General features: G+C 44.3%; 2 protein-coding genes across 3 annotated transcripts in view; one reads left to right on the top strand and one right to left on the bottom strand.

Moving 5' to 3' along the window:
- The window catches only part of TDRD5 (tudor domain containing 5), a 64,632-nt gene extending 59,947 nt beyond the window's left edge, over window positions 1–4,685 (bottom strand). The window contains exons 1-4 of one of the 2 annotated variants that reach the window (XM_063134208.1): window positions 4,452–4,685; window positions 2,968–3,402; window positions 710–912; window positions 401–484 (exon numbers count right to left, since the gene is read on the bottom strand). In XM_063134208.1, coding sequence (XP_062990278.1) covers window positions 401–484; window positions 710–912; window positions 2,968–3,402; window positions 4,452–4,683 — 954 coding nt within the window. In that variant the 5' untranslated portion in view covers window positions 4,684–4,685. The remainder of the gene's footprint in view (window positions 1–400; window positions 485–709; window positions 913–2,967; window positions 3,403–4,451) is intronic. The other variant, XM_063134217.1, reaches the window with a different exon arrangement.
- A 6,999-nt stretch (window positions 4,686–11,684) lies between these two features.
- On the top strand, window positions 11,685–27,500 carry NPHS2 (NPHS2 stomatin family member, podocin). Its single transcript, XM_063117089.1, has 8 exons — window positions 11,685–11,967; window positions 13,901–14,004; window positions 15,908–15,980; window positions 17,848–17,930; window positions 18,842–19,045; window positions 21,476–21,531; window positions 24,466–24,544; window positions 27,228–27,500. Exons 1-8 carry the CDS (start codon window positions 11,685–11,687, stop codon window positions 27,498–27,500), a joined length of 1,155 nt encoding a protein of 384 aa, XP_062973159.1.

The following is a 27,500-nucleotide window of genomic DNA, read 5'->3' as shown; positions in this document are numbered from 1 at the left end:
TTAGCATCCCTCGCTAATCTCAGCTCATTCACAGCTTTAGCCTTCCTGACGCCATTTCGGCACTTCTGCGCCACTTGTCTGTACTCTTCTTTTGTAGCCTGGCCTTCCTTCCACTTCCTATATGTATCCCTTTTTGTTTTCAGTTCATCAATAAGCTTTTTGTGGAGCCACATTGGTTTCCTCTGTTGTCTTCTAGCTTTTCTCCTTGTTGGAATTGTTTGTAACTGTGCCTCTAAAATTTCATTTTTTAAATACTCCCACCCATCCTGCACTCCTTTTCTCATTAGGCTCCCTTGCCACGGGACCTTACTTATTATAGTTCTGAGTTTATTAAAATCAGCTTTCCTACCAGCCCTTGTCCAAAACAATTAATTTAAGTTACCTGAATAAAAATACTTACAGTTTTTATTTTTTCCTTGAGTTCCAAGCTGACTGTCCCTCCAGGTCCTTTTTGGGCAAGTGCTATCTTCATCTCTTTCTCTAGCTTTGGGAGTGGAACAGAACAGAAATTCAAATAATGAGAGGGAATGCCAGTGCATTCATTTTTGCTAGATCTTGCATCTCAGGTATTTTATGAATACTAATATAAATTTTACAAGGAAAGATTCAAAGTGAAACATGTTTTTGAAGAAAACGTAACTTAAACGTAATTTAAATGAAACTTTCCTTAGCTTAGCCACCTCCACAGAGCAATACTTCAACTACTTACTTGTTTCATCCTCTCGTCAGATCTCACCAATGGGGTTTCCACCTGTTTCAACTGCACTAGCGAAGTATCCGATTCCTGTCTTGGAGTCAGACTTTGGTTATCCACAGGCAGGACAGGAGTCAGAGGAGGTGTCTTCACTGCAGGTGCTGCTGGAACAGCAGTAGGCAAAGACTCTGTTTTATTTGGCAGAGTCATCACCGTGCCTTAATAAAGACAAGAAAAGGGTTTCAGCTTTCACTTCACCCGACACCACTTTCCATTCGCCCCATGTAACTATGATGGAAGAATCACACTCACATCCTCTTGAGCAACAAAATCTCACATTAAGTCAACAGAAAAGTACAAAGCCAGACCCTTGCTGTTATTTTATTTATCACTTGCATGTTTGATCAGCACGTGACTTAGAACAAGGATATGCATTTTGCTAACTGACAAAGCATCACATTTCAGGAAGAGAAAGGTAGCTTGCTGTCAGAGTCTTTGTTAATACTGATTTTACAATGGCTTTTCACTGAGTTCCCTGAGTTTTGGCAGGGTGTGTGGAGGAATATACTAGCAAATGTTATAGGAAAAGTAATTGGCAATTTGAACATAACTTTGCAGTAACGTTACCTCTAATAGACAAGCAATGCAATCCTGTGCATGTTTTCTCAGAACTATTGCATTCAATAGCACTTATTCCCAGGTAAAAAGGAAGGAAAGGAACCTCTCGTGCTAAGCACTTGAGTCATTGCTGACTCTTAGAGGAACGCCTGCTTTTGCTGACGTTTTCTTGGCAGACTTTGTAGCAGGTGGTTTGCCATTGCCTTCCCCAGTCGCGGTTGCCTTTCCCCCAGCTAGCCGGGTACTCATTTTACCGACCTCGGAAGGATGGAAGGCTGAGTCGACCTGAGCCGGCTGCCTGAGAACCAGCTTCCGCTGGGATCGAACTCAGGCCATGGGGAGAGTTTCGGCTGCAGTAATTGCCACTTACCACTCTGCACCACACGAGGCTGTACTCCCAGGTAACGGTATATATGTCGACCTGACCCCCCACCCTACCTCATCCTAAGCTTTCTGAGATCTGGGACAACACATGCCCAAGCCTGTATCTAGTTGGGAGTGTGTGTGTGTATGCATACATAAATTCTTGTCCACAGCAATATGTGCTAGCTGCAGCTGTGTGTAAGAATTTATGCAACAGAACAGTAACAATTATTTAATACAAGATTATCTTTGCCTCACAGGCATTGGACTTAGACTGGAGCAGAGTAGCTCCTTACTTGGAATCAGGGTGGATAAAAATCAATGATTTTTTTTTTTTAAAAAAAATTTTAAATTTAAATTGGATTTTTAAAATTTAAATTAGATTTTTTTAATAAAATGCTTTTTGAGGAAAAATCTATCTAAAGATAGTTTTCTATTTAAGATACATTATAGTCCAAAGGTTATTCATCATGAAATATGGATTAGTTGCTAATTATGTAGCATGAGGCGGTTTAAATTTTTTGATAAATGAATTCCATTAATCCATTCACAATGTCATGCTCTTCCAGAGGCTTCTGTAAGTTTATTTTTCTCCTTGCAATAAAGTACAGCAGAAAAGTTGTCCAAATATGAATGATTAAGCTATTAAACTGGAGATAGTTCACCTCGCAATAATTTCACAATTATCTATCTATGATGTGTTTCTAATAGTGTAATCAAATCAGTATTTATATATATATATACTGTAAAACTAACCTGAAAAGTTGCTATTCTAAAAATGAAACCTTCATCTGGTTGTAAATATTAAGATTATACCAGCAAGAATGTGTCTTTGGTAACTCTGAGTTGTGTAAAATATAGCAAGGAAGAGTGCACTTTTTTGGGGAGGGGGGAAGACACATGATTAAATCGAATCTTTCTGAGTAGTGATTTAAATCGTGATTTAAATCAAATCCACCCTGCTTGGAATGTTGCTGGGAGACTACCTGTTTGTTGTCTGTGCGAGAGAGACAGAGCATACTTTCAGAAATTCCACCACCACCCATGACTAATTGTCTTCCAGTAGCAGTTGATTTCTCCAAGATCCTTCCTTGTAGCAATACTGCTGCCAAAGAAGACTGATGTATAGTTTGAGAATCTAGAGTTAAGCTTTTAATTAAAGGGTGGAAACCATAAGGTTGGTACTGGGTGGCCACTTCTACATGATCTTAGTGAGTAAATCAAATGAGGATGTTACAGTGCTAAATAAAAACCACTACGAACCCCAGCTGTAATTAAGCACACTGTCTTACACTCTGGCAGCTTTTCTGGCGGTTTCTTAAGGGATGGGTTCTTTTTTAGAGTCAACAGGGAGCCTGCCCTTGTTTGCATAATTGTGATGATATCCGAAGCTGCATCCAGCACCTCAAACATAGAGAAGAACCCATAGCGAATAAATTCAAAGGTCCGTCCAAAGCGCTTAATAAAGGCTTTGTCAAAATCTGACAACAGGACAGGGGAACAGCTCAGCAATTCCTTCAGCTCACTTTTTACAACAGCTGGCAGAGTGGGCAGTACCCGGCCCCGCCGAGGTAAGCTTACAGAAATTTTAGGGCGCCAAGGCAAACCAGACCAAGATGTGGAATAAGAGAAATTCAGCCTATGCCTGGAAGGCTGTGGCTTAGGTCTGTTCTTCTTTTGTCTGGCAACCAAGCTTGCAATCCCCTTGGTGGACTCATCTGCAATAGCTAAAAGACAAAAGACAATATGGCTAAGTGACATGTTAGCAATACTCTTCCTTCAGCATTTTCTTTTTTTGTCAGCTTTTTACAATGCAATGACGCTGCTGAATAAAGCTTGTTATCATAATACTAGTACACACAGTTTACGTTCTGGAAACATAGGAATTTCCCCAACTATCCAAACCACAAATTCATCTTCTACCCTAACCCACCCGCAATGCCAGGATTATTAAAGTGTATAAAGAAAAATTCCCAAAGTTTTCCATTTTGTCTTATGTTACATCTCAAGGCTTACTTAACTATCACTTCTCAAACCATTCACCCCTGACTATTTGTGATTCATTTTCCTCCTCCCTCCCAATACCTTTGAGTTTTTTGTCATATCTTTTATATTGTAAGCCTGAGGGCAGGATTTGTTTTATGACTCATCTTTGTGAGCTACTCTGGAAGCCCTTTTCTGCTGAAGAGCAGGGTAAAATGCATTAAATAAATAGTAACATATATGAAGGAAAATGCCTACAACCCTCAGTTCTGTTAGATGCATAGTTTGGCTTCCTTCCTTCTGGAATTCTGGCTTCTTTTATTAAGTCGACATACTGCTCTCAGTTTCAAATAAGACATTAAAATCTGCTATATCCATACTGTTGTAGTAGTCAGGACATCTTGGATGACGCATGTCCAAATCTCAATTTTCTATTAGCTGCTGGAGTACCTTAATTTTGATACCCCAACAAGTGAAACAGTGTCTAAGCTCATTATAGCCTGTAAAATATATTAAACAACACCCATGGCTTTCAGATTTTATTACTGGTTCAAATTTAAACAATGTATTTATAGAAAACGCAGGTTACAAGCATGCTCTTTGTCTGTGTTATGCTCAGAGAGCCTGAGAAATATTTTATCAAAACTACCCAGCATATTTACAACCGACAACTCTTTAGCCAACTTCATTTCCTTGTTGTAATGCCCAGTTTATCCTCCTTGTGTGCTTACAAAACTTAACTTTAACAACTTGTGGACATTTCCCATTCTTGCCAGACTAGTCTTAAACCCACCTTTGAGGATTACATCGCCGTTTCCCTTAGGGCATACGTTAACAACATCAGGCATATCCTTCACCAGTTCCATAATGGAACGGTAACCTAGAGCACGAAATGGAAGCTGTTCCCCTATCATAGATTTGTATTCTTCTTCTAACTGGAAAGGGGTGAGGCCTTCCTGGATTGAAGTTAGGAGTGACCTCACTTCCTTCTTCAACAAGTTCATCAGATGTTCTTGATCCGACATGTTTACACTGAGGGGGTGAAAAAGACAAAGAAAATAAATACTGTTTTGACTGGTAACAGGGTCCACAATCACCAGAGAACTTTACCGCCTGATAGACAAGGGAGAACACAATGTATGGTCTGAAACAGAGGAACACACATGGCTTGCACTATAACCCAGTGGGGCAGGTCACAGTGGGGCATGGAGCACCTGGAGAGGAGGCATGAAGTTCCTGGGATGGATAGGATTTTGAAGCCAGTGGTGCCTTCCAATCTTACTAGCCAGATATAGATGGATTGAATATTCCGGGTAGGGGATTCTCACTTGTATGGCTGTTATGAGCTGATAGTATTATGATTTAGGAATATGCTGTTTAAATCAAATGGTAAACAAGCCAATTAACTCAATTTTAATTCCAGGTTGTAACACACCAAAATGTGGACAAGTCACATGGGAGTGAATCCTTATGCAAGGCACTGTATGGCTAGAATCCCATCAACACTTTGGTGGAGGTGGTAGAGAGGGGTGAGTCTTGCACAGGAGACCATCCCAAAGGTTGCAGCACTGCTCCCACAGTTCTTTAATCTTCTGTCCAATAACTGCCACATTCTCAGTCCAGTTTGAGGCAACTGGCCCTTCTGCATGTTAACAAAATATCTAGAACATTGCATAAAACAATGCAACACAACTGTAAAGAAGCCTACTGATCGTTCTCATCAAGAGCTAGTAATACTTCAACCTGGATGCACATACTTTTGTGAATTGCCTTGATGCAAAGGAAGGAGCTTTAAAAAAAGAAGAGATAAAATTCCCACACAAATGGCACTTAGAATTTATGAAATACCTGTGGTCACCCTATACAATATGTACATACAACATTTTATATTGTGCGTATCTTTCAGGTTAAACCAAATCCATGGAAAGAATTCTGTTTACAAAACTGGGTTAATTCAGTTTCTATCCCTCCCATTCCCAAGGCCTCAGGAGACATCTTACAAACAAAACAGCCAACTCAATACAGATCTCTCTCTCTCTCTCTCTCTCACACACACACACACACACACACCTGTTTAACTCTGGGCAAGGAATGCCAGCCCACATGAGTTCTCCAAAACCATCTGCCCACATCCCTGAGAATAAACCCTACTGAAGTGAATGGAGCTTACTTGTAAGTGAGCATGCACAGACTTATGCTGAGGTAAGGGTCCCACTTGGCTTACAAACATTAAGAACATAATGTTGGACCACACCATCTAGCCCAGCATTATGAATGAATTTTATTTACAGTCACAAGACCAGCAAAACAACACAACCATATGAGCACATATAATATTCCCAAACCGACGGAATAAAATGGGACTATGAATAAAACAATATATGATAACCATTAATTAGTACATGTCCCGCATTTTTTAAGAGATTAAAACATTATCCCAATCAGATGATATTATCCCACGCCGACAAGCAATTGCAGCAGCACAAAATTTAGCCACCTTGGGAGGTTATTTGAGATTTCTGACCAGCCAAAAGTTAGTCTGTATAGAACACATCAGATCTCCCAGGTATTCCTTGTAAAATAGGAGTGATGAAAATATGCTGAAAACCACAATAAATGGAGCCAGTACAGCAATACGCGGTCCACAGTTTCTACCATGTCAGCTTTACAGGGGCTTAGAATATGGGATATTATTATATTTACCCTCCAAAACCGCGGAGGGAAGCACATTAAATTCAGCCCGCGTGAACGCTGCTTTCCTGGATTTTGGAATAGTTAAAGAAGTTAAATATGTTGCAGGGAGGATTGCCTGACCCCTATCTCTAAATTCAGGGTATGGGGTTGCAGCCCAGCGTTATGTTTACACAGTGGCCAAGCAGCTGCCCACAGGAAACGCACAGCCAGGACAGGAGTGCAAAAGCCCCCAGCACCCATGTTCCCCAGCAACCGACATAGGAGGAAGCCACTGTTTTACCACCCCCATGAGCACGAGACTATTCTTAATTGGCTGACGGGAGCAATTAACGCCAGGGCAAACAAGTCTCTCACCCCTCCTCAAATATTCACACACGACCAAACGCACCCTCTCCTCGTGGCCCGCGTAGCCCCACCCCGGAAGTCCCTTCTCCGCGCTTCGCCTTCGCAACCCACCAAACTGCGCACGCGCAGAGCATGGGCCCCGCACGAACGACGCGCGCGCGCCCCCTTTCGGCCTCAACGACTTTGAGGGCAGCAACGACTCCTCCCCAACCCCTCTGCCTTTCAACTGCCATAGAGAAAAGTGGGAAAGAAGGGCTGCGGTTATAGCTTCCCTCAGAGCAGCTTGAAGGCTCAGTCCGCCCCCTAAGGGGAAGAGGAGCGCACTTCAGGGCCAGAACTCTGAGGGGAATAAAGAAAGCTCTCACACCGCAGCACCAGCCGCTGCTGTGAGAGGAAAGGGGCCTTAAGCAGCATCACTACAAACTACAATTCCCAGGATTCTTGGGGGGGCGTCGTGGTTAGGCTTAGACTCGCAGCCTTCCCCAACCTTCTGCCCTCCAGAGGATTTGGACTTTAACTCCCATGAATCCCAGCCATTATAGACAATGGTCAGGAATTCTGGGAGTTGCAGTCCAAGCCATCTGGAAGGCAAAAGGTTGGGGAAGCCTGGCTTAGAGGACGCAGTCAGGAAGCTAAACAAGAACTTGGTTTTCTCTCTTGAATTAGAACCAGAACCTCCACCCAGATATAGTACAACTAGTCCAGTGCCATCTGGTGGCTAAACGATATAATGGCACCATCTGCACGGGGGAATACATGAAGATAAGAGGATGTAAAATTCAGAGCAGCAGCAGCTCATATCATGCGGGTGTGCATTTAAGTGTGCCCACGTTTTAAAATTCTCTATTGCTGCCAGCTTTGTCCCCCAGCAAAGGCTCCTCCAAGTTTTAAAGCTGGCTACATGGTCAAAGAAGAAATAGGGCTAACTGGGATGCTTGAGGATTAGCCACCAGGCCCCTACAGGACACATTTGCCAATGTCTATTTTTTTTTTTTTACCTGTTGCTCTTTACAATGGTGCTTTACAGAGCAACAGAAGCAAACAACGCAGGTCCTTGCCCCGGGGAGTTTACAGTCTAAATCTTTGGTTGGTTTTAAGCTGCCAATCCTTGCTTTAGGCTTTTTTTTTTTTAATTTTCATCATTTTTATTTTTCCCAACAACATCTAAACAAACATCACACAAACATAATACATAATACATACCAACAAAAATGTAAATAACTACAATTACTCTAAAAAAAACATTTAGGTGTGAGGTTAGAATATATAATAAGAGCCTCGTGTGGCGCAGAGCGGTAAAGCAGCAGTTTCTGCAGCTGAAACTCTCCCCACGGCCTGAGTTCGATCCCAGCGGAAGCCGGTTTCAGGCAGCCGGCTCAGGTCGACTCAGCCTTCCATCCTCCCAAAATGAGTACCCAGCTAGCTGGGGGAAAGGGAATCACGACCGGGGAGGCAATGGCAAACCACCCCGCTACAAAGTCTGCCAAGAAAGCATCAATGAAAGTTGGCGTCCCTTACCCTTCCACCTAATTTACATACATTAGATTCATAAAATTGTTCCCTTTTCCCCTGATTTAAAATCCACAAACAAATACAAAGGTTTGCATTCCAACATAAATGTGACTGTTGACCTTTCTCTCATTATCACTGTAAGTTTTGCCATCTCTGCCAGTTCCAACATCTCTTGCTTTAGGCTTATTGAGCTCCATCACACCTACACTTTTGCCCTGGTATTATCCCCCTTAATTTGCATAGTGTGTGAAGCCCTGATCACTTACAGCTGTGCGCTTTTAGGGTTCATGCATCTTTACACCGCATATCTCCTTCCTACCTCCCCTACACTTTATTTGTGGTTGGACAACTCCCCACCCCTCCTGCACTGACTGTGATGGACATGGGGCTACTAGGTGTTGCTCTGCTTTTTTCTTGGCAGTAGCTTCTCTTGTTGCTGAACAGATTTGGAAAAAACAAGGATTGCTCTCCCGTAAGTAGTTTTGTGGATATCCCCTGTAAGTCATTAAGCGCCATCCTACACATCTTTACTGGGATGTAAGTTTGTTCTATTCTGCCCTTTAAATAAATAAATAATCCACTTTCCTGAGAGTAAGCCCCGCCACTGGTAGGAAGAAAGAAAGGAAAGGGGGATGTAGAGAGAGAGAGAATCCCACTTCAGTAAAGTGCCCACCTGGATGGAAAGAGACACAGGGCTCTCACTTCCCCACCGCTTGACTCAAGATTGCCTCTCCATCTCCCCTTGATGCAAAACAGAGCCCCCCTCCCCAACTTGGAAAAAGAAAAGGAGGTGCTGCTGCAGCCCTCCCAGGATTGGTATCCTCAGCCAACTGCAGAAATAGCTGGTGTCCAAGCCTCTTAAAATAGTTAAGAGCAGAGACAGCACACTGACAACAAAGGTCCGCATAGTTAAAGCAATGGTATTCCCCGTAGTAACCTATGGCTGCGAGAGCTGGACCATAAGCAAGGCTGAGCGAAGGAAGAGAGATGCTTTTGAACTGTGGTGTTGGAGGAAAATTCTGAGAGTGCCTTGGACTGCAAGAATATCAAACCAGTCCATACTCCAGGAAATAAAGCCAGACTGCTCACTTGAGGGAATGATACGAAAGGCAAAACTGAAGTACTTTGGCCACATAATGGGAAGACAGGATACCCTGGAGAAGAGGCTGATGCTAGGGAAAGTGGAAGGCAAAAGGAAGAGGGGCCGACCAAGGGCAAGATGGATGGATGATATTCTGGAGGTGACGGACTTGACCTTGGGGAAGCTGGGGGTGGTGATGGCCGACAGAAAGCTCTGGCGTGGGCTGGTCCATGAAGTCACGAAGAGTCAGAAGCGACTGAACGAATAAACAACAACAACAAGCCTTGTGGACAAGCCCGTCGCCCTCTTCTTCTCCCCGCCTCACACGGTGCACCTCTCATACACACTCCATCTGTCAAACACACACACGTATACACACGTATACTCCGTGGCTCTCTAGAACTGGAATATGTCTTTACTCAGAAGTAAGACTCTCTGTTCAATGTGGTTTACTCAAAGGTAAGCCTGCATGTGACTTTAGCAGTTAAAACCAATGGGATTTACTTTTGAGTAAGGGAACCAGCAGATATGTCGTTTATGAACTCGAAGATGCACAGCTTCGCTACTTGTGTATTTGTGCTATTCTGCTATAGCACAGTGCCACCTAGAGGTTATGTAGCAGATAAGTAGGAAAGGAAAAGCACTTAGTCTAGAGCTCAGATCTCAATTCTGTGACAAAACCAAAGCAGATACTGCAATTAACATCCTCATGAAGAAAAACCCAGGATGAGGACATGCAGACAATGGGGCAAGGCTATGAAGAGACACCAGCCTTCATCCCCTTGCTCTTGGTGTTCTCAGCATTACCCATTTACCTTTCCCAAGTAACGCTGGACCTTTTATTAGAAGTAGTCATCAAAGGGGGAAAGTCTCACCAGAGGGAGTCAAGAAGAAATTGCTAAGGCTGTGTATTTAGTCCCACATGGAGCTATTCCATTTTGTTTGCCAGTCATTAAATGCTGGACACGTGGGAGGAGAAATCTCAAGGTGCCAGCTCCAGTTAATGAAATATACACAGTTAGGGAAGCCCAGGCAGACATTCCCTCACTTCCGGTCATTCCTAGGCCTGCCACGTTAAATGCGTGCTATTACATTACACTTTGTGTGTAGTAGTATGTGTGCTTGCGCATCATGCAAAACACAACTGAGAGCCTGTATTTTGCCAGACACATTCAACTTGACAAGTTAGAATGTATATGGCCATGCTGTGACATCACATAAGCTCAGCCTCTCTCATCCAGAACCTTCCATTTATAAACTAGCCTTCCCCAACCTGCTGCCCTCCAGATGTGTTGAACTACAACTCCCAACATCCCCAGACAGCACAGCTGTTTCTCTAAAGCCAGAAAAGTATTAAACGAGCCATTTCCCTCCTTTCTAAACAGTTTACAGGAGGGAGTTAAAAGAAGTCATTTGTGCTTACAATTGCCACTAGAACGGCAGAGATTTCCAATTACAAAGGAATTCAAGGAGGGGAAACCACAAGATTTATCACATCATTTATCACTGTCATTTTAACTCCTCAGCCATTCCTCCTAAGGACAAACGCAACTAACTCAGCACTAATTTCAAGGGACCCAATCCTACACATACACAGACGTGCAATCCCATTGAAATACACATGGCAACATGAGGAAGGGGTATGTGAATTTGTACTGTTATTTTTATTTATTCATTTAAAAAATTGTCCTTACCAAGCATCATAATTGATCCCTGTATATTTACTGCAGAACTGAATGGGGGAATCCACCCCCCCCCCAAAAAAACCCACTTTTGAACATCAGCACATATCTGCCTTTGAGTAGCATAGTTGTGAATGGCAGGGAACAGCCACTCAAGGTCTCTGGTTCCTTCCCTGCTGGCAGGTTACACAGCTGGGATCTGTTATACTACTGCATTCTATCCTAGTAACCAATCCCATGAGCAGCATATAGCAACTCTTGGATCCCAGGTGGGGTCTGCCACTGTATTGAAGGAATGGTGAAAGGTGGATCACAAATAGAAAACAACTGATTTATTTCTTAGGGCGCAATCCTATACCTATTTATACAGAAAAGAAGTTCTACAACTCCCAGCATTCTGCAGTAAGGACTTTTTCCTGTCCAAACATGCATAGGATTGTGCCCTGAATGAACGAAGTCTAAACCTATGAAAGAACATGCTGTGATACATGAATACTTAAGGTGCAGCAGGGCTCTGCCATTTCTACCATAACACACAACCACTCCTCTAAAATTCATGACTGACTTGACTGCCCAATAGCTTGAGGTGCGTGGAGAAGGAACCTCCTGCTGGGCGATGGCTTTTCCCTCCTTGGGGGCAGGATAAATGGTCAGCCAGCCCAACCTCCCACATTCTCATACAGAGCTGCTTTCCTCAGCACAGCCCCACTAAATGAAGGCAGAAAAGAAGCCTCAGAGTTCTTCTAAGGAGCACCGTGGCAGAAGCAAAGAGCGGTCGGCTCCAGATGGCAAGAAGGAGAAGGTGGAACGCAGCCAGAAAACGAGCAAAGAGAGGCAGGATTCCGACCAGAGGAAAGCAAAACGGGAGACCAAGAGCACCTTGGCAGCAGACAACCAAGTCCACACTACCACCGTGGTGGATGTGGATGACGTAGTGTCCTTTGAGGAGGAAATGGAGGTGATGGCCCCGCTTGACAGTGAGAAGCAGGAGGAAGGTAAGGGGAAAGTGGAGGAAGCACACAAGTAGATGGTCCTCTGGAGGAGTGCGTGGTTCTTGGCAATACTAAGAACAGTGGCCTCTGTCTTCTCCCTGTGCCTCCTGGGAAATATTTAGTTTAAGGCAGCATGAATTCTTAGAAATGGGAGGCCACGGGGGCGGGGGGACGACAAGAAAAATGTTGGGGAGGGAATTCTGTTTTTTTCAGGGAGTTTTGGAAAATCTGGGAGGAAATTCTTCCAAATATGTCTGGGTTTTCCCCATTTTTTCTGGGCTTTCACATCTCTCAATGTCATCGCACTCCTTGTATCCCTTCCTGCAAGTGGCAGCCTATTCAGTGGAGAAAACACTGAATGCTATGACATCATGTCACACCAGAGAGAGCGAAACAATCTCTGTGGTGATTCTGTTAAAGACAGACATGCTCAACAGAGATGTTAAACCTCTGTGGTGGTTCTGTTAAAGACGGACATGCTCAATCAACATAGAAGCAAGCCGTTTACAGGAACGACAGAGAAGCCACCCAGGTAACACCACAAATGCATCCTGTAGCTCAGCATCTGCTGTAAAAGAAATCAATATAGATTCCAAAATGGTAGATTCAGATTCACCTTCCAGTGAAGTTGCACAGGGGTTAAATATAGATTGGGGAACATGGGCTTATGTGTGAAGGATTCTGCCTTGGTATTTGACTTGCATGATGGACTGCCTGGCAGGACAAGCTCCAGGTTGGAGTGGGCCCTAGACATCACATCCTGTGGTGGACTCCCTCTTCCACTGGGGGACCCTGGAGGAAAGCCCCAAGCTTCTGGGTCTCACTGCCATTTTAAGTTCTCAGAAGGCCCTGGTAGTGTTGTTCTGAGGCATTGTGGGAAATTAAATTGGCTTGGCACTGATAAGAGCACCAGATCAAGTCTAACCCAGAGCCCGGTGTAGGTATTAATGGTGGGCCAAGCTGGGGCCTTGCAGCTGCCCAAGGATGCCAGCCCTGGGTTTGTGCTTCTAGGAATAATTAAGCTTTGAAAAACATGATGTAAAGCTTGTCAAGTAAGCAACAGATTGGCAGCAAGCATCTAGAGCACAGATGAGCAACTTATTTATTTATTTATTTATTTATTTATTACATTTCTATACCGTCCAATAGCCGGAGCTCTCTGGGCGGTTCACAAAAATTAAACTTGTGGGCCTACAGCTCCCATCAGCTGTTCCACACCTGATGATTGTCCTCTGAGAATGCCCCACCCCTGCTTTTTCTCCCCCACAGCAGGGCTTACTACTCCCAGCTGGAGAAAAATATTCAAGATATTTTAGGGGAGAGCCTGCAGGTATGGGTGGAGTGAAAGATTTTAGCACCTCTTCCCCTCCAATTCTCCTCTTGCACGCCTTAAAAAGCAAATACAGAATTAGGAACTGTAACCCATTTTAGCACTGTGCTTTCCTTATAAGGAGCACTATCTCCTAACAAGAACAGAAATCACCATTATATCCTGCAATATGTTTAGGATAAGGGCTGTACTTCTGGATGTGGGGCAGAGATACACTGAAACGCTAGGACTGGCTATCACAGAGTGAATTCATATAGCTTACATCTGACAGAGAAAAAACTTCAACAATATTCACTTGTGGAGAAGGAAACTTCCTTCTCAGAAAGCTATTTTTGGTGTGAGAACAGGAGTGTGAAAAGACACAAGGGCGATCCTATTTTTGTCGGAGAAATATTGGGAGTTGAGCATATTATCTCAGTTCTTTTCGTGGGTTCTACCTTATTCCCAAAAAAGCCCAGGCTAGTCAGGCCACACTCCTCAGTTATTATATTTCACTGTGATTCCCCGCCCCACCCTGACACAGGCAAGTTTATGGGGTAGAGCCTTTAGCCTAAGTCTATGGGGCAGAGCCTATAGAATTCTCCACTCCTTACTGTTTTTCTGTAGGTATAAAGTCTCCCGGCCTAGGCATTTGTGAGTGGATTCTTGTCATCCTCTCTCTCCTTTTCATCATAGTCACATTCCCCATTTCCATCTGGTTCTGCATGAAGGTAAGACTGTTCCTAGAAATTGGGGGCTGGTGCATGTTCAAGAGCTGCAATTTGTGACATCGACAGCTTGCATACGGATTTATTTATTGCATAGATACAGATTCAGTCCCATACATCTAGAACACGGTGGGGCATGCAAGCTAAGGTAACCATATGAAAAGGAGGACAGGGCTCCTGTATCTTTAACAGTTGCATAGAAAAGGGAATTTCAGCAGGTGTCATTTGTATATATGGAGAACCTGGTAAAACCAAGTTTTACACAGGTATGTTCACAAGTAGGTCCAACTAGTTGAGAGAAAGATCTACTTGTGTGGAAATGTAGGCCTCAGTTCACAAATAACATCCTATAAACAGAAGAAAGCAGCAAGACTGAGTCCCTGTGCTTCTTTCCTTTACAAACTGAATACCAAAGTCTACACATCTTCTGTAGGCTACGTGGGCAATTGAGCATGACCACATTCCGACAACTTAGTGTGGGAATGGAAGAATGCTTGGTTCACCCCACAGTGGAAGCTTACAGACAACCAGCTCCCCAGTTAGTCAGTCTAGGGAGCACGGTGTGAAAGGTGGCAGGTTGTGCGTATCAATACCAAAAATGAGGGAAAGTGAGGTGGCGTTGAAGGGTGGCCAGGCCATGGTGAGGAAAGGAAAGGCGGCAGCAGAGGGGAAACGGTGACACACATGAAGCAGTGGCAATGGGGCAGAGGGCAAGAAATGTGAGGGGGGAGGCAAGGCGGATGCACCAGGGGGCAGTAGAAAGGAGGAGGAAAGGGTGTAGTGGTGGCAGCAGGAGGAAAGAAGGCCGCTGCAGAGGGTATGCATGTGTAGGAAATGCAGTGTGGTAAGGAAGGGTCTGGTATTCAGCAGGGTCTGGTAGGCACACTTGGGGAGATCAGAGGGTGCTAATGTGCCTGAGGACTGTGCATTGCCAAATTCTGGGTTAGATCCTTTGTGCATGATGTTTTAAAGTAGCAACTGGTTATCCATGTTCAACGTCACATGACTGAGAATAAAGCCCAAATATTGGTGGTTAGTTGGGGTCATTTAGGAAAGGAAAGGAACCTCTCGTGTAAACACTGAGTCATTACTGACTCTTGGAGGGACGCTAACATTTTCTTGGCAGGCCTTATAGCAAGGTGGTTTGCCATTGCCTTCCCCGGCCGTGAGAAAAATGATGTATTTGTTTGTGGATTTTAAATCTGGGGATAAGGGAACAATTTTATGAATCTAATGTATGTAAATTAGGTGGAAGGGTAATTGAGAAATTAAGGGGCATTTCAGGCATGAAGAGGGCAAAAGAAGAATATATATATATATATATATATATATATATATATATATATATACACATACATACACACACACATATACATATATATACACACACACACACACACACAGACACTAAGGAAAGGAAGGAAAGGAACCTCTCATGCAAGCACTAAGTCATTACTGACTCTTGGAGGGACGCCAGCTTTGGCTGACGTTTTCTTGGCAGGTCTTATAGCGGGGTGGTTTGCCATTGCCTTCCCTGGCCATTATTACCTTCCCCCCCAGCTAGCTGGGTACTCATTTTACCCACCTCGGGAGGATGGAAGGCTGAGTCGACCTGAGCCGGCTACCTGAAACCAGCTTCCGCTGGGATCGAACTCAGGCCGTGGGGAGAGAGTTTCAGCTGCAGAAACTGCTGCTTTACCGCTCTGCACCACATGAGGCTCTGGGGTCATTTAACATCCTGTTAAATAGAAAAAGTTGCCTACATGATTTCTACCACCCAGTAAACACCCATCAATTTATGTTTGAGAGCAGTTCTTTTTTAGCAGCCTGCTGAAGCAGAGGCTTCCACACTACCTAGTTCCACTTTATCCTTCCTTGTAGATTCATCTTAATTTTTCCATGACAGATTGTACAGGAGTATGAAAGAGCTATCTTGTTTCGGTTTGGACGCATTCTTCATGGAAGGCCCAGAGGGCCTGGTAAGTATAGAAGAATGATTAACCTTGTACACGGTCTCAGGTTCTGTTTACATGTGCCATTGCATACCATGACATTTATGTGAATTGGACTGTTGGTGCTGAGGTTGCAGAAGGAGTCTCTCCCCTCCAAACACATACACACACAAACACACACACACAAACACACACACACCCCACTTGAAAAACAATGGCCTAGTCAGATGCTGTACTAATTCCTAAGGATATTGTGTGAAGGAATCTTCCCCTCTAATCACTCAGAGTCAATACTGGTTTTGTTTCATTTTCTTCCATGTTTGCCAAAGCACAGCCCACGAAATAATAATATGTTTTGGGCTTATTTACGTATAACAGAAACAGACTTCTACTACATTTTTTTGCCGTAACATTTGAAGAGAAACACACACCAATATTAGACTTGTAGGAAACATATACCCAGGAGACTAGCTGTGACTGGCTGAGTCTTAGCAGTACATTTTGCATGTGTTTGCATACATACATTTCCTCTTCAAATATTCCAGCAAAAGTAGATACACTTTGGAAACATAAGGATCCATCTTTTCCTTGAAGGCCCCCTATTCAAATCACAGTTGCGCTTATGAAATCATTAGATCGCTGAGGGCAAATGATGACTCTCTCAGCACAGTTTCCCTGCCGTAAAAAATAGGAGCAACTAACCTGAGAATGGTTAGATGAATAAGAAAGAAAGTTTTGTTATGTGCCCTGATCCTTCATCATAAGATCAACTATAAATCCAGTTAATTGTTGCAAGGAGTTTAAAATTTTCTGTATGTACCCCATGCAGGACCGGTGCCAGACTATTTTGCGCCCTAGGCAAGGTGAGCTACTTTCACCACCGCCTCCCAAATGCCAGCTTTGATTTTTAAGCAGCTCTGGGAGGGTGGCTTCCAGGTGGAAGTCCAAACGTGGAGCTGCCCCCCACCCCACCCCAGCATCCCTAGCTTCGCTCTGGCTGGGTGGGCGTGGGGCGCCATCTTGCCCGCCCAGCTGAATCCTTGGGCCGGGCCAGCTCACAGCCAACGCGCATGAGTGCTGTGCTGCGCCTGGTGGCCCTCTTAGCTTGGCACTCTAGGCGGCTACCTGAGTGGTCTCTATGGTAGCACCGGCCCTGACCCCAAGAACTGAGAAAGTGAGGAAGGTTTCTTTGTAACAGAATAAGTCTGAGGCTAGAGACAGTCAGAGCATTAAGGAGGCCTGACAAAGACATCAAAGCCCAAGGCGGCACATCCATCTTGCCATTGTTTCTAAAATCCATATAGCATAATATATTTATTAGGTCAACTCAAAGAGCCCAGTTTGAATGTCTGCAAACCCTCCTCTTCCATATTGTCTTAAGAGTTTAACTATGCCAACTTCCTAACTACAAAATTTAATCAGCTTCCCTCCCACTCCTATCCAATATACTTTTGTAAAGTCTTGCCTGATGAAGAGATCTGGAGATTTTGATAGCTTGCACATTTTTTTTTTTTTAAGATATTTGAATTGGCCTAATAAAGGTATTCCACTCTATGGATTTTGTCAATTTTCTTATATCAATACAGTAGTTTGGTTTTTTGTACCATTGTTTTTGTTCACAGCTTTTGTAGCACTTATGAGACCCATTTGACCAAAGACAACAGTAGTCTGACAAAAATAGGGTGTACACATACCATAGGCAACAATGTTGCTGTCCTACAACATTCAGCTTTCTGAAAAGGTCTATCATCTGTCTCTAGTTTCAAGGCCTAACTACATGTCAAGGTTTCTGTCTATACCATCCTAGTCTAGAAGGTTTAGCATTTAGAAATGTGACTTTTCCCCCCCTACAGCATCCAATTTGCAAGTGCTGCTGTTCCCTTTCTCCCAACAGGCTTATTCTTCCTCCTTCCCTGTTTGGACACCTACCACAAAATAGACCTTCGTCTCAAAACCTTAGAGATTCCCTTTTATGAGGTAATCGTGTCCAGTTATCGCCTCTCCTTTGCCTCTTCGAATGCATTTGCAGGAGGCAAATACACAGATAATCAGGATTAGATACAGTTGCCAAAGGCATAGTACAGAAGAAGTTCCCAGGGAGACGGTTGTGCTAGTCTGTTGCAGCAAAAACAACAAAGAGTGTTGATGCATCTTAAAGACTAACAAATGTATTATGGCATAACCTTATTGTGGCACAGTCCACTCATCAGATGCAGTTAATTAGGTTCTCTATTCTTGGAAATTAGAAATCCACAGTTCAGATCTCACCATGGCTATGAACTCACTACATAGTTTTAAGCAAGCCACACACACCCTCCCAATATATAGGGACAATAGTAATCTACCTTACAGGATTATGTAATGTAAGTGAAGCACTTTGAGCATTCGGAAGTGCTGTGAAGCTGCTAAGCATGGTGTTTTCTTCAGTTGTTCACTTGTAGAATCGGGTTAACATTGTCACTGGGCACCTGCCCTGTGTCTTATCACACAGAATTATCACCAGCTGTTGTGTGAAAAGACCGCCCATCCAATTCCTGGTATTTTTCAGTTGATAGAACTACAAGCCCGCTCCCTAGGGTGACCATATGAAAAGGAGGACAGTGCTCCTGTATCTTTAACAGTTGTATAGAAAAGGGAATTTCAGCAGGGTGTCATTTGTATATATGGAAAACCTGGTGGAATTCCCTCTTCATCACAACAGTTAAAGTGCAGGAGCTATACTAGAGTGACCAGATTTAAAAGAGGGCAGGGCACCTGCAAAATTCCCTTTTCAATGCAACTGTTAAAGATACAGGAGCCCTGTCCTCCTTTTCATATAGTCACCCTACGCACTCCCTATCCCCTCATTACATTGGAAGATCACCCACAATGCCTTCTGCTTGCTCTAGGTCATAACCAAGGACATGGCGAGTCTAGAAATAGATACCGTCTGCTACTATCGAATGGAGAATGCCACGTTGCTCGTGACCACCCTCGCCAACCTCTCTAATGCCGTCCAGCTGCTAGTGCAGACCATCACAAAGCGCTTGCTGGCACATCGGTCTCTCACTGATATCCTGATGGAAAGGAAGTGCATCAGCCAAGAGATCAAGGTGGCCAGGGTTAGGGTTTTGCTACAGCTTGGAAGGGTGGCAGATCCCATCAGCCAGAATAGAATGCTTTCCCCAATGACTGCTGTAAGCAGAACTAGATAAAGCATTGTTACCAAAGGCACCAGCAAGCCATTGCTGCCCTGCTATTGTACAGATTTCAGAACATGCAGTTTCAAAAGAACTGCCCTGTTAAAATCAGACCAAGACCCATCCAACGTAGCTTTCAGTTTTCAACAGCAGACAACCACGTACCTCTGGGATACTCACAGGGCAAGAGGCCAACAGCGATGGCCTTCCCCTGTATGTTTGCAGCATCTACTAATCAGAGATATACTGCCTCTGGGTTTAGAAACTGACCAGAAGAACCAGACTAGCCTGCTCTTGTGCCTTTAAGAGGAGCTTGATCTACTGAAATCAGCAGTTGATGCTTTTTATGGCATGGAGATGAGCACAACCACCTGCTAATATCTGTAAATCAAGTTGGTTCTAAAAGGCACAGGAAAGAGCAGCCTGTTGAAATGTTAGCAACTAGCTCTGAACATGGAGGTTCCAGATTATCGCTCTTGACTATCACATGGTTATAGGCCTGTCCACAACAAAATAAGATTTCCCCCTTGCCCCTTTAAAGCTAACTTCCTGTATCAAGCATGTGCTTAGAGGTACTGGGCCTGTTCAGACAACACGCTAAGTCATGGTTAGTCTGTTAACCCTTTTGTAGCAAGTGGTTAGTGAGCATGTTTAAACTGGTTGTGTAGCCACCGTGATTAGAATGGTTCACATGACACGCTAAGTCATGATTCACACGATGTTTAGCTCAAAGCGCTTAACCATTGGGGCTTAGCATGTCATCTGAACAGGGTCACTCTTTTCCTTAATTGTGAGCATGCATCCACATCCTTGAGTCGCTATTGTGTCCCTCGCTCTGGTCGGTGGTCCAGTCAGAGTTCTAGTGTAAAATAAAGCAGATCCTGCAAGCTTGAAATTTGCCCACCCCTGCCTTGAAAGGCACAGGAGCTATTTCTGGCTCTGGAGCTGGCAACTCTCACATAACTACACTTCCTCTGGCCTTCATTTTAAGGCATAGATAGCAAAACCAACAGTACAGCTTCTAGCAGCTCTGTATACACTTCTGTCATTTGCAGCCACCCGCTCCTCTCTTTGGTCTGCATCATCTGAGCTGCACCTTGGCACAAGCCCCAACATTCCTCCCTCCAAGCTTCAACTTACCCAAACCCATACAGGTGGAGTCTGCCAAAGGCATCCCCCATTGCCGATGAGACAGCCAGCATCCCTTACACCAGCAATTCCCACGCTCCTTGGAATGACATCTGGCGCACCTGGGATAAAAGAGGGAGGGGTGGTAGCCCTGCCCAAGACACTTCTAATTGGCCCCAGCGGCCAGGACCACAAGTCACTCTCGTCTTTTAGTTGAAGCATAGCCTCATCCAAGGCTTTCAGCAGTTCACTTTGTCAAAACAATAAGAACAGCAAAACCATTCTGGCCACAGATTAGGTTAGTTAGCCATATGTTATGGATTTATGAAACCATATAACCAGAACAGGGTTTCCAGACAATTCACAGAAGGATGGCAGTGGTTGCCATTGTTCATGGAAAACAACAGGGACTAGCAAGGGTCTCCCATAATGGTATGAGGATTAGTTAGCAGTGGATTGCCTTTTTTGAATGAGGGCTACTCAAAGACCCAGGTTATATTGGACACCAATGTAAGCCCCCCGCCCCCCACGCACACAGCCTTCGAAGAGACCAAAGAATCCTTGTTCCGTCATTCCTGCTGCCTGTGGTCTCCTGTCCTCCTGGCTCTAGGAATATGTGACACCCCACCAGTGCATTCACAATAAGTCCAGCTCTACAGCATTGGGTGAGATCTTATCACAAGTGGGTGCATGTATTTATACTGAGCCAGTTTAAACAGGTACACCTTGGAGCACTTTTAAATAGGTACAACTTTCCCTGCTGCAACCATGCCAATGGGAGCAAGGGAAGCAGTAGGCGGCTTCCTTTTAGATCTTTAAAGAAGGATCTGGATACTTCCAGATGAGGCTTCATTCATGGAGTGTGTGTGTGTGTGTTTTCTGACAATGTCATCTTCAATTTGTAGCCCTCCCATGTTTGTTCTGTCTTTTTCCTAACCAGAATAAATCCGTTAAGGAAAGAAAGATGAAATAGTTGCACAATGCCTTTAGACGGTTAGCGCTAGGACGCCTCCATCTGGAAGCACTCACACACCTCCTTGAACAAATTAGGATATATTTACATGAAGTTTGCAGGCAGCAAGGAAGTACAGGAGAAAATCAGCCTCTAATGGAGCATTTCTCACTAGCGGCACCAGTGCTGTGTATTTTGTATTTTCAATTCCATTTTCCCATCCTATAAGGCTGCTGCCACGAATGAACCATCCTTTTTTGCAGGTGGCTGTGGATGCTATCACCTGTCAGTGGGGGATCAAGGTGGAGCGGACAGAAATGTAGGTATGAAATGTGTTCTCTGCAGAAGCCATTAGGTGACAGTGGCTGGGTTCACGCAATATGCTAAGCCATTTATTTTCTGGCAGAACCCTTGTCATGTGTGGGATGTTTCTGCCACCCACAATGGGTTAATTCACCCAAACACCTTATTCTAATAACCCATGAGCTGCAGAACGGGCATTGTGGGCTGTTTGCATAACCTACAGCGCTTAGTGCTTAGCAACTTATCATGGCTTAGCGTTATGTGTGAACCCAGCCAACATGTCAGGAAAGAAAGAAGGTGTTCTCTTAGTCTTTCACTATTACCGCTGTCACCCACCCACCCATAAGTATCGTCTGCTCCGTCTCACCTTGTATTTTTCCACGTGGGCAGTCTCTGGGCATAGGGTCATCCTGGACAAGGCACCATTTCATGGGGCCTCTTTCTTCTTCCATTGCAACCACTGCACACAGGTGCACAGCTATATCCTTGCCTACTGATTTTGCCGTGTCTGTGGGTGTAAACAGCTGACCAATAACATAAGAGCAGCTGCTTAAAAACTGGCCAGTCAGTACACACCAAGTGTTGTCACATTCCTGCAACTTCATGGAAATACATGTGGCCAGAGACTTTAGCTAACCAACTCTTCATGTTTAGGGTCATCTTGGATTAATTTGTTATCTAACTGCCATTTTGTTTACCCACAGCCTGTATAAAGAGAAGTAAAAGGCTATCTGAATACAGTATAGGGGCTGCCCCCTGACCAAGACATGATGTAATAAGTAACTTTTTTTTTTGTACTAGCAAGTAAAGGCAGTTATGAAAACATGAATTACTTCCACTTTCTCTCTTCCTTGACTGTCTGTGATAATTATAGCTGATTCTATTTTCTGATAGTGCCATTGAGGAATCAGAGTGGAGTAGAAAAGTCTGGGAGTTTATTTTTATTTTATTTGCAAGGGATTGCAGGGGTTGTGCAGTGGAGCTTAGAGAGAAGAGAGAATGGATATTCTTGGGTCACTGGTCACTGCTGCTTGAGGTCAGGCAAAGATGTCAGTGACGAAGGTGGCAGCTGTGTTCCTCCCAGGCTCCTCCTTAGGTAAAGTGTCTTATAGGACTGCTATGAGAGAGAAAAACAGGTGTGGGAGACTAAGGTTGGAGTCCCCCTCACCTCTTTCAGAGTTATGAACAAATAGTAAGGATTTTGAGGCTCTGAATTGGTCATCAGGCAACGTTTCCAAACACTGACCAGAGCTAGTTCTAATTAGCAAAGTTGCTGTATCACAAGCCTTCAGGCCACACACTATACATAAAGACCAGGTTAACACAACACACTAACTCACCCAGTATGGGTTGTTATTGAACCATAGGTTACTGTGTTGTTTGAACGCAGCATGTTTTCTGCAGAGTGGGTTACCGCGTTGCCTGAACGCAGTGCTTTTTCCACAGCGCTTTTTTCAAACACAGCGCATTTCCCACAGGGTTGCTCGTTAGCCGTGCATTGTGGCTTGTTAACCACCCTGAACAACCCAACAACAAGCCATGGTTCTCAGACTGGCCTGTTCAAGAAAAATAACCCACATTGCACGGTTAACAAGCCACCCTGTAGAAAACACTTTGCATTCAGAGCACACACTAACTCACCTTGCAGAAAATGCACTGCATTCAGACAACACGCTAACCCATGTTGGGTGGCATGTCGTGTAAACTCTGCCAAAGAAAGCAGGTTACCTCTTGACAAGAAGCAGCAGCAGATCTCTGCCCTGACAACTGTTTTCATACGGTTTCATACCCCTGCACCACTAATTACAACTGCACAGAGCAGTGGAATGCTTTTCCCCACAGCTAGGAAGAGGCAGGGCCGGTGCCAGACTATTTTACGCCCTAGGCAAGGTGAGCTACTTTCACCACCACCCCAAAAAAATGCCAACTTTGATTTTTAAGAACATATGTTTCCTGGAAAAAATAAGAAGCACAAAACTTGAAACTGCTAAATTTATTTGAAAGTGCAAGAAATACATCATGCCAATTATAGCAAACAAATTGGAAAGGAACATCTATGGGTCTAAAATGCATTATTTAATAGGAATATCATCTCCAAATCATCCCCCCAACTCACACACGCGCACGCACACACACACACTCAGCATCACTCACTCCAAACACACACACATGCATTCACTCAAAGACCCCATGCACCCATACATTCTCTCTCTCTCTTCCGGGCATGTTCCAGAAGTCCAACCGTGGAGCCGCCCCACCCCAGTGTCCCTGGGTTCGCCTCGGCTGGGCGGGCGCCATCTCGCCCGCCCAGGCCCATCTGCATCCTCGGGCCGGGCCGGCTCACAGCCAACGCGCGTGAGTGCTGCGCTGTGCCTGGCGCCCCTCTTAGCTTGGCGCCCTAGGCGGCCGCCTGAGTGGCCTCTATGGTAGCACCGGCCCTGGGAAGAGGCAGCCAGCAAGGTGAAAAATCTGATTTCTAAGGATTGCTGGGAGATAAGGCAGCTAAAAGCAGCAAGGACTGTGGGCCAACTGTGGCAAGAATGTACGTATACTTCCTGTGGTCCTTTTAAAGTGCTTTCGGAAGACCCTGCAATAATTTCAAATGTTCTCTCTTTGTGACAGAATAAATAAGGGGGAAATCTGACACAGGGATACATCAGCAGTGTAAAAGCTGCTGTAGTTGTGACTAAGAAATGATTAGGCATGCTCAGGAAAGGCAATGACAGGGATACATGGCTGGAGCGTAGGGTGGCAATCCTGGACAAATATCCATTTATTTGGATAATAGGCAGGCAGGCTGCCTAGATGTGGCCCCATTACTAATTTCCCCCTGATGTAGCTCAAGTTTTGCTTCTGATCTAAATAGTTCAATTCAGTAGAACTAAATGGTTTCCATTGTCTTCAATTCTGGACTGCAGCCCCATCTTCGTGATGCCTATTTTTGTTTCAGTAAAGATATACGGTTGCCAGTTGGACTTCAGGATTTGTTGGATGCAGAAGCAGAAGCCCAGAGACATGCTAAAGTGAGGGTAAGCCAGCAACATACGAATGCTGTGTAATTTCCTGACTGGAACGCAAAGGGAAGCATAGAATAGCAGAGTTGGAAGGGGCCTACAAGGCCAGCGAGTCCAGCCCCCTGCTCAATGCTGGAATCCACCCTACAGCATGGAAAGATGTGCCTTTCTTCCCTTCCTCCTTCTGGCCCCATTACTGCTACTTCCTATGGTAAATTTATACACATGCCAATAGTGGTTTTGAACCTGTGAAATAACACATTCTTAGGATACTCCCTGCTCCTTCTCCCCACACCTGTTTATGTTAGGGAGTAGGCAACTGGGGGTGTAGGGCGTGGATGGGCAGAAAGTAGGCCTCCAAGTGTTTTGGACTTCAACTCCCAGTATTCTTGAATGATTGGTCATGCTGACAGGCTTCTGGGAATTGAAGTTAGGGATATCAGAGAAATCTGAAATGGATTCACATTACTTCATAGAATAGCAGAGTTGGAAGGGGCCTACAAGGCCATCGAGTCCAACCCCCTGCTCAATGCAGGAATCCACCCTAAAGCATCCCTGACAGATGGTTGTCCAGCTGCCTCTTGAAGGCCTCTAGTATGGGAGAGCCCACAACCTCCCTTGGTAACTGATTCCATTGCCGTACTGCTCTAACAGTCAGGAAGTTTTTCCTGATGTCCTGCTGGAATCTGGCTTCCTTTAACTTGAGCCCGTTATTCCATGTCCTGCACTCTGGGAGGATCAAGAAGAGATCCTGGCCCTCCTCTGTGTGACAACCTTTTAAGTATTTGAAGAGTGCTATCATGTCTCCCCTCCATCTTCTCTTCTCCAGGCTAAACATGCCCAGTTCTTTCAGTCTCTTCATAGGGCTTTGTTTCCAGACCCCTGATCATCCTGGTTGCCCTCCTCTGAACACGCTCCATCTTGTCTGCGTCCTTGAAATATGGAGCCCAGAACTCTAGATGAGGCCTCTAGATGAGGCCTAACCAATACTCTAGATGAGGCCTAACCAGGGTCGAATAGAGAGGAACCAGTACCTCATGTGATTTGGAAGCTATACTTCTATTAATGCAGCCCAAAATAGCATTTGCCTTTCTTGCAGCCATATCGCACTGTTGGCTCATATTCAGCTTGTGATCTACAATAATTACAAGATCCTTCTCGTTTGTAGTACTGCTGAGCCAAGTATCCCCCATCTTGTAACTGTGCCTTTGGTTTCTATTTCCTAGATGTAGAACTTGGCATTTATCCCTATAACATTTAATTCTGTTGTTTTCAGCCCAGCGCTCCAGCCTATCAAGATCACTTTGAAGTTTGTTTCTGTCTTCCAGGGTATTAGCTATCCCACCCAATTTTGTGTCATCTGCAAATTTGATAAGCATTCCCTGCACCTGCACCTCAGATTTCTATGGATTCGATTCACAGATTCCATAGTGGATCAGCCTTTTCCAAGTCGCGTGTCTTCTGCAGATTGGTGGATTTTGGGGTGGGTGGGTTACTTTTTGGAATTGTACACAAATTTACTAGAAAATATGCCAACGTATATGCCATGGTTAAAAAAAAAAACAAAACCACACACAACATATCTTTGATCTCCCTTCAGCTTCCATGCTTTAGCACTCTTTTTTTGTGCACTCTGCTCATTGATTGTACACTGAACTAAGAAAAATATGCTGTTCTGTACTTTTCTGAAGGGGGGAAGAATCGAATTCCATCAAGGAACAGATGACAGAACAAAACAGATTAAACAAAACCCATACATCCCTAGTTGGAGTCCAAAAATCTGAAATCTACCTTATGCCCACCCCTGGCGTAGGACTCTACCCATTCCCAGTGTAGTCCCCAAAGATACCCCCCTTTTGTTGCATCTTGACCACTTTCTCCTGGTGGGGAAAATTATTGTGATAACTGGTCAGGTGAGGTAAAAAATGGGATGGGGTGGGATGGCACTTTGGAAGCTGAACCAGAAAGTCTAGACCTATTTGAATACTATGTAGTTTCTACGTTAGGTTCCTTACACGCTAGCCCTTTTCTCAGCATTGCCATCATATCCAGATGATATTGTTGAAAAACTGTTGCCATTGCCAATTTTTCCTGCGGGGTCCGTGTGTGTGTGTGTTTTCCATAATCTGATTTGTGGCAACAACAATGCAATAAAAAGCAATGGCAGCTATAGCCAGTCTAGTGTGGAAGGACAAATTGCTGTTGAGACGTTTCAGAACTACTGTGCCTTTAATTAAAAGCTTCCTAGTGGCAGGTTTTGGCCATATTATTGCTGCTGTTCAACACAGCTAGGGGATTAGCTGCCCCTTAATAGTCAGTCAGCTTCTGTTCCCCTGCAGAGGGAATTAATTACTGTTTTTCTTGCATTACTTTCCTCCTTTATTATATTTAAGCAGAATAATGCTATTTTGCTATAACAAACAAACATTCCCCTTACCTCTTCTCTTAACCAGGGAACAGAATGGGATGAATTGGAAGAAATAAAAGTGCCTGAACCTGCACATAGGGAGCTTTTAATGAACACTGTTAAGGAACTTTACAGAATGGGACTGGGCAATATAGCACCACATTAAGTGCTGGGCAGAACCTCAGTTTTAATTTTGCTTCCAGCTGAGGAAAAGCAATGCCTTCGCAACACTAAAGGGCTCTATTGTGGAAACAACGAAAGAAATGCCATCAAATTGTATTTTTATTTTAGGTGATAGCTGCTGAAGGAGAAAAGGCAGCCTCAGAATCCCTGAAGATGGCAGCTGAGATACTGTCCCACACACCATCTGCCATCCCGCTCCGTTATCTTCACACATTGCAAAACTTGTTTGCGGAGAAACCTTCCACCTGTATCCTACCTTTACCCTTTGATTTTCTGAATCTTTCATCTGCAGTAAACTTGAAAGCCCCAGGCTGCAATCCCTCTTCAGTTGCTACCAACCACCCAGAAGTTCCAAAGGACAAGGATTCCCCCATGCTCTAG

The sequence above is a fragment of the Elgaria multicarinata genome, chromosome 1, assembly GCF_023053635.1.
Source record: "Elgaria multicarinata webbii isolate HBS135686 ecotype San Diego chromosome 1, rElgMul1.1.pri, whole genome shotgun sequence".
Lineage (NCBI taxonomy): Eukaryota > Metazoa > Chordata > Lepidosauria > Squamata > Anguidae > Elgaria > Elgaria multicarinata.
The sequence above is the reverse complement of the archived record's forward strand: the minus strand, read 5'-3'. Positions and strand labels throughout refer to the sequence as shown.

Coding starts and splice junctions, on each gene's coding strand:
- NPHS2 (XM_063117089.1), top strand. CDS start 11,685: ATGAAGGCAGAAAAGAAGCCTCAGAGTTCTTCTAAGGAGCACCGTGGC. Junction 17,931..18,841: donor TAGAGATTCCCTTTTATGAG/GTAATCGTGTCC, acceptor TGCTTGCTCTAG/GTCATAACCAAGGACATGGC. Junction 24,545..27,227: donor AGAGACATGCTAAAGTGAGG/GTAAGCCAGCAA, acceptor TTTTTATTTTAG/GTGATAGCTGCTGAAGGAGA.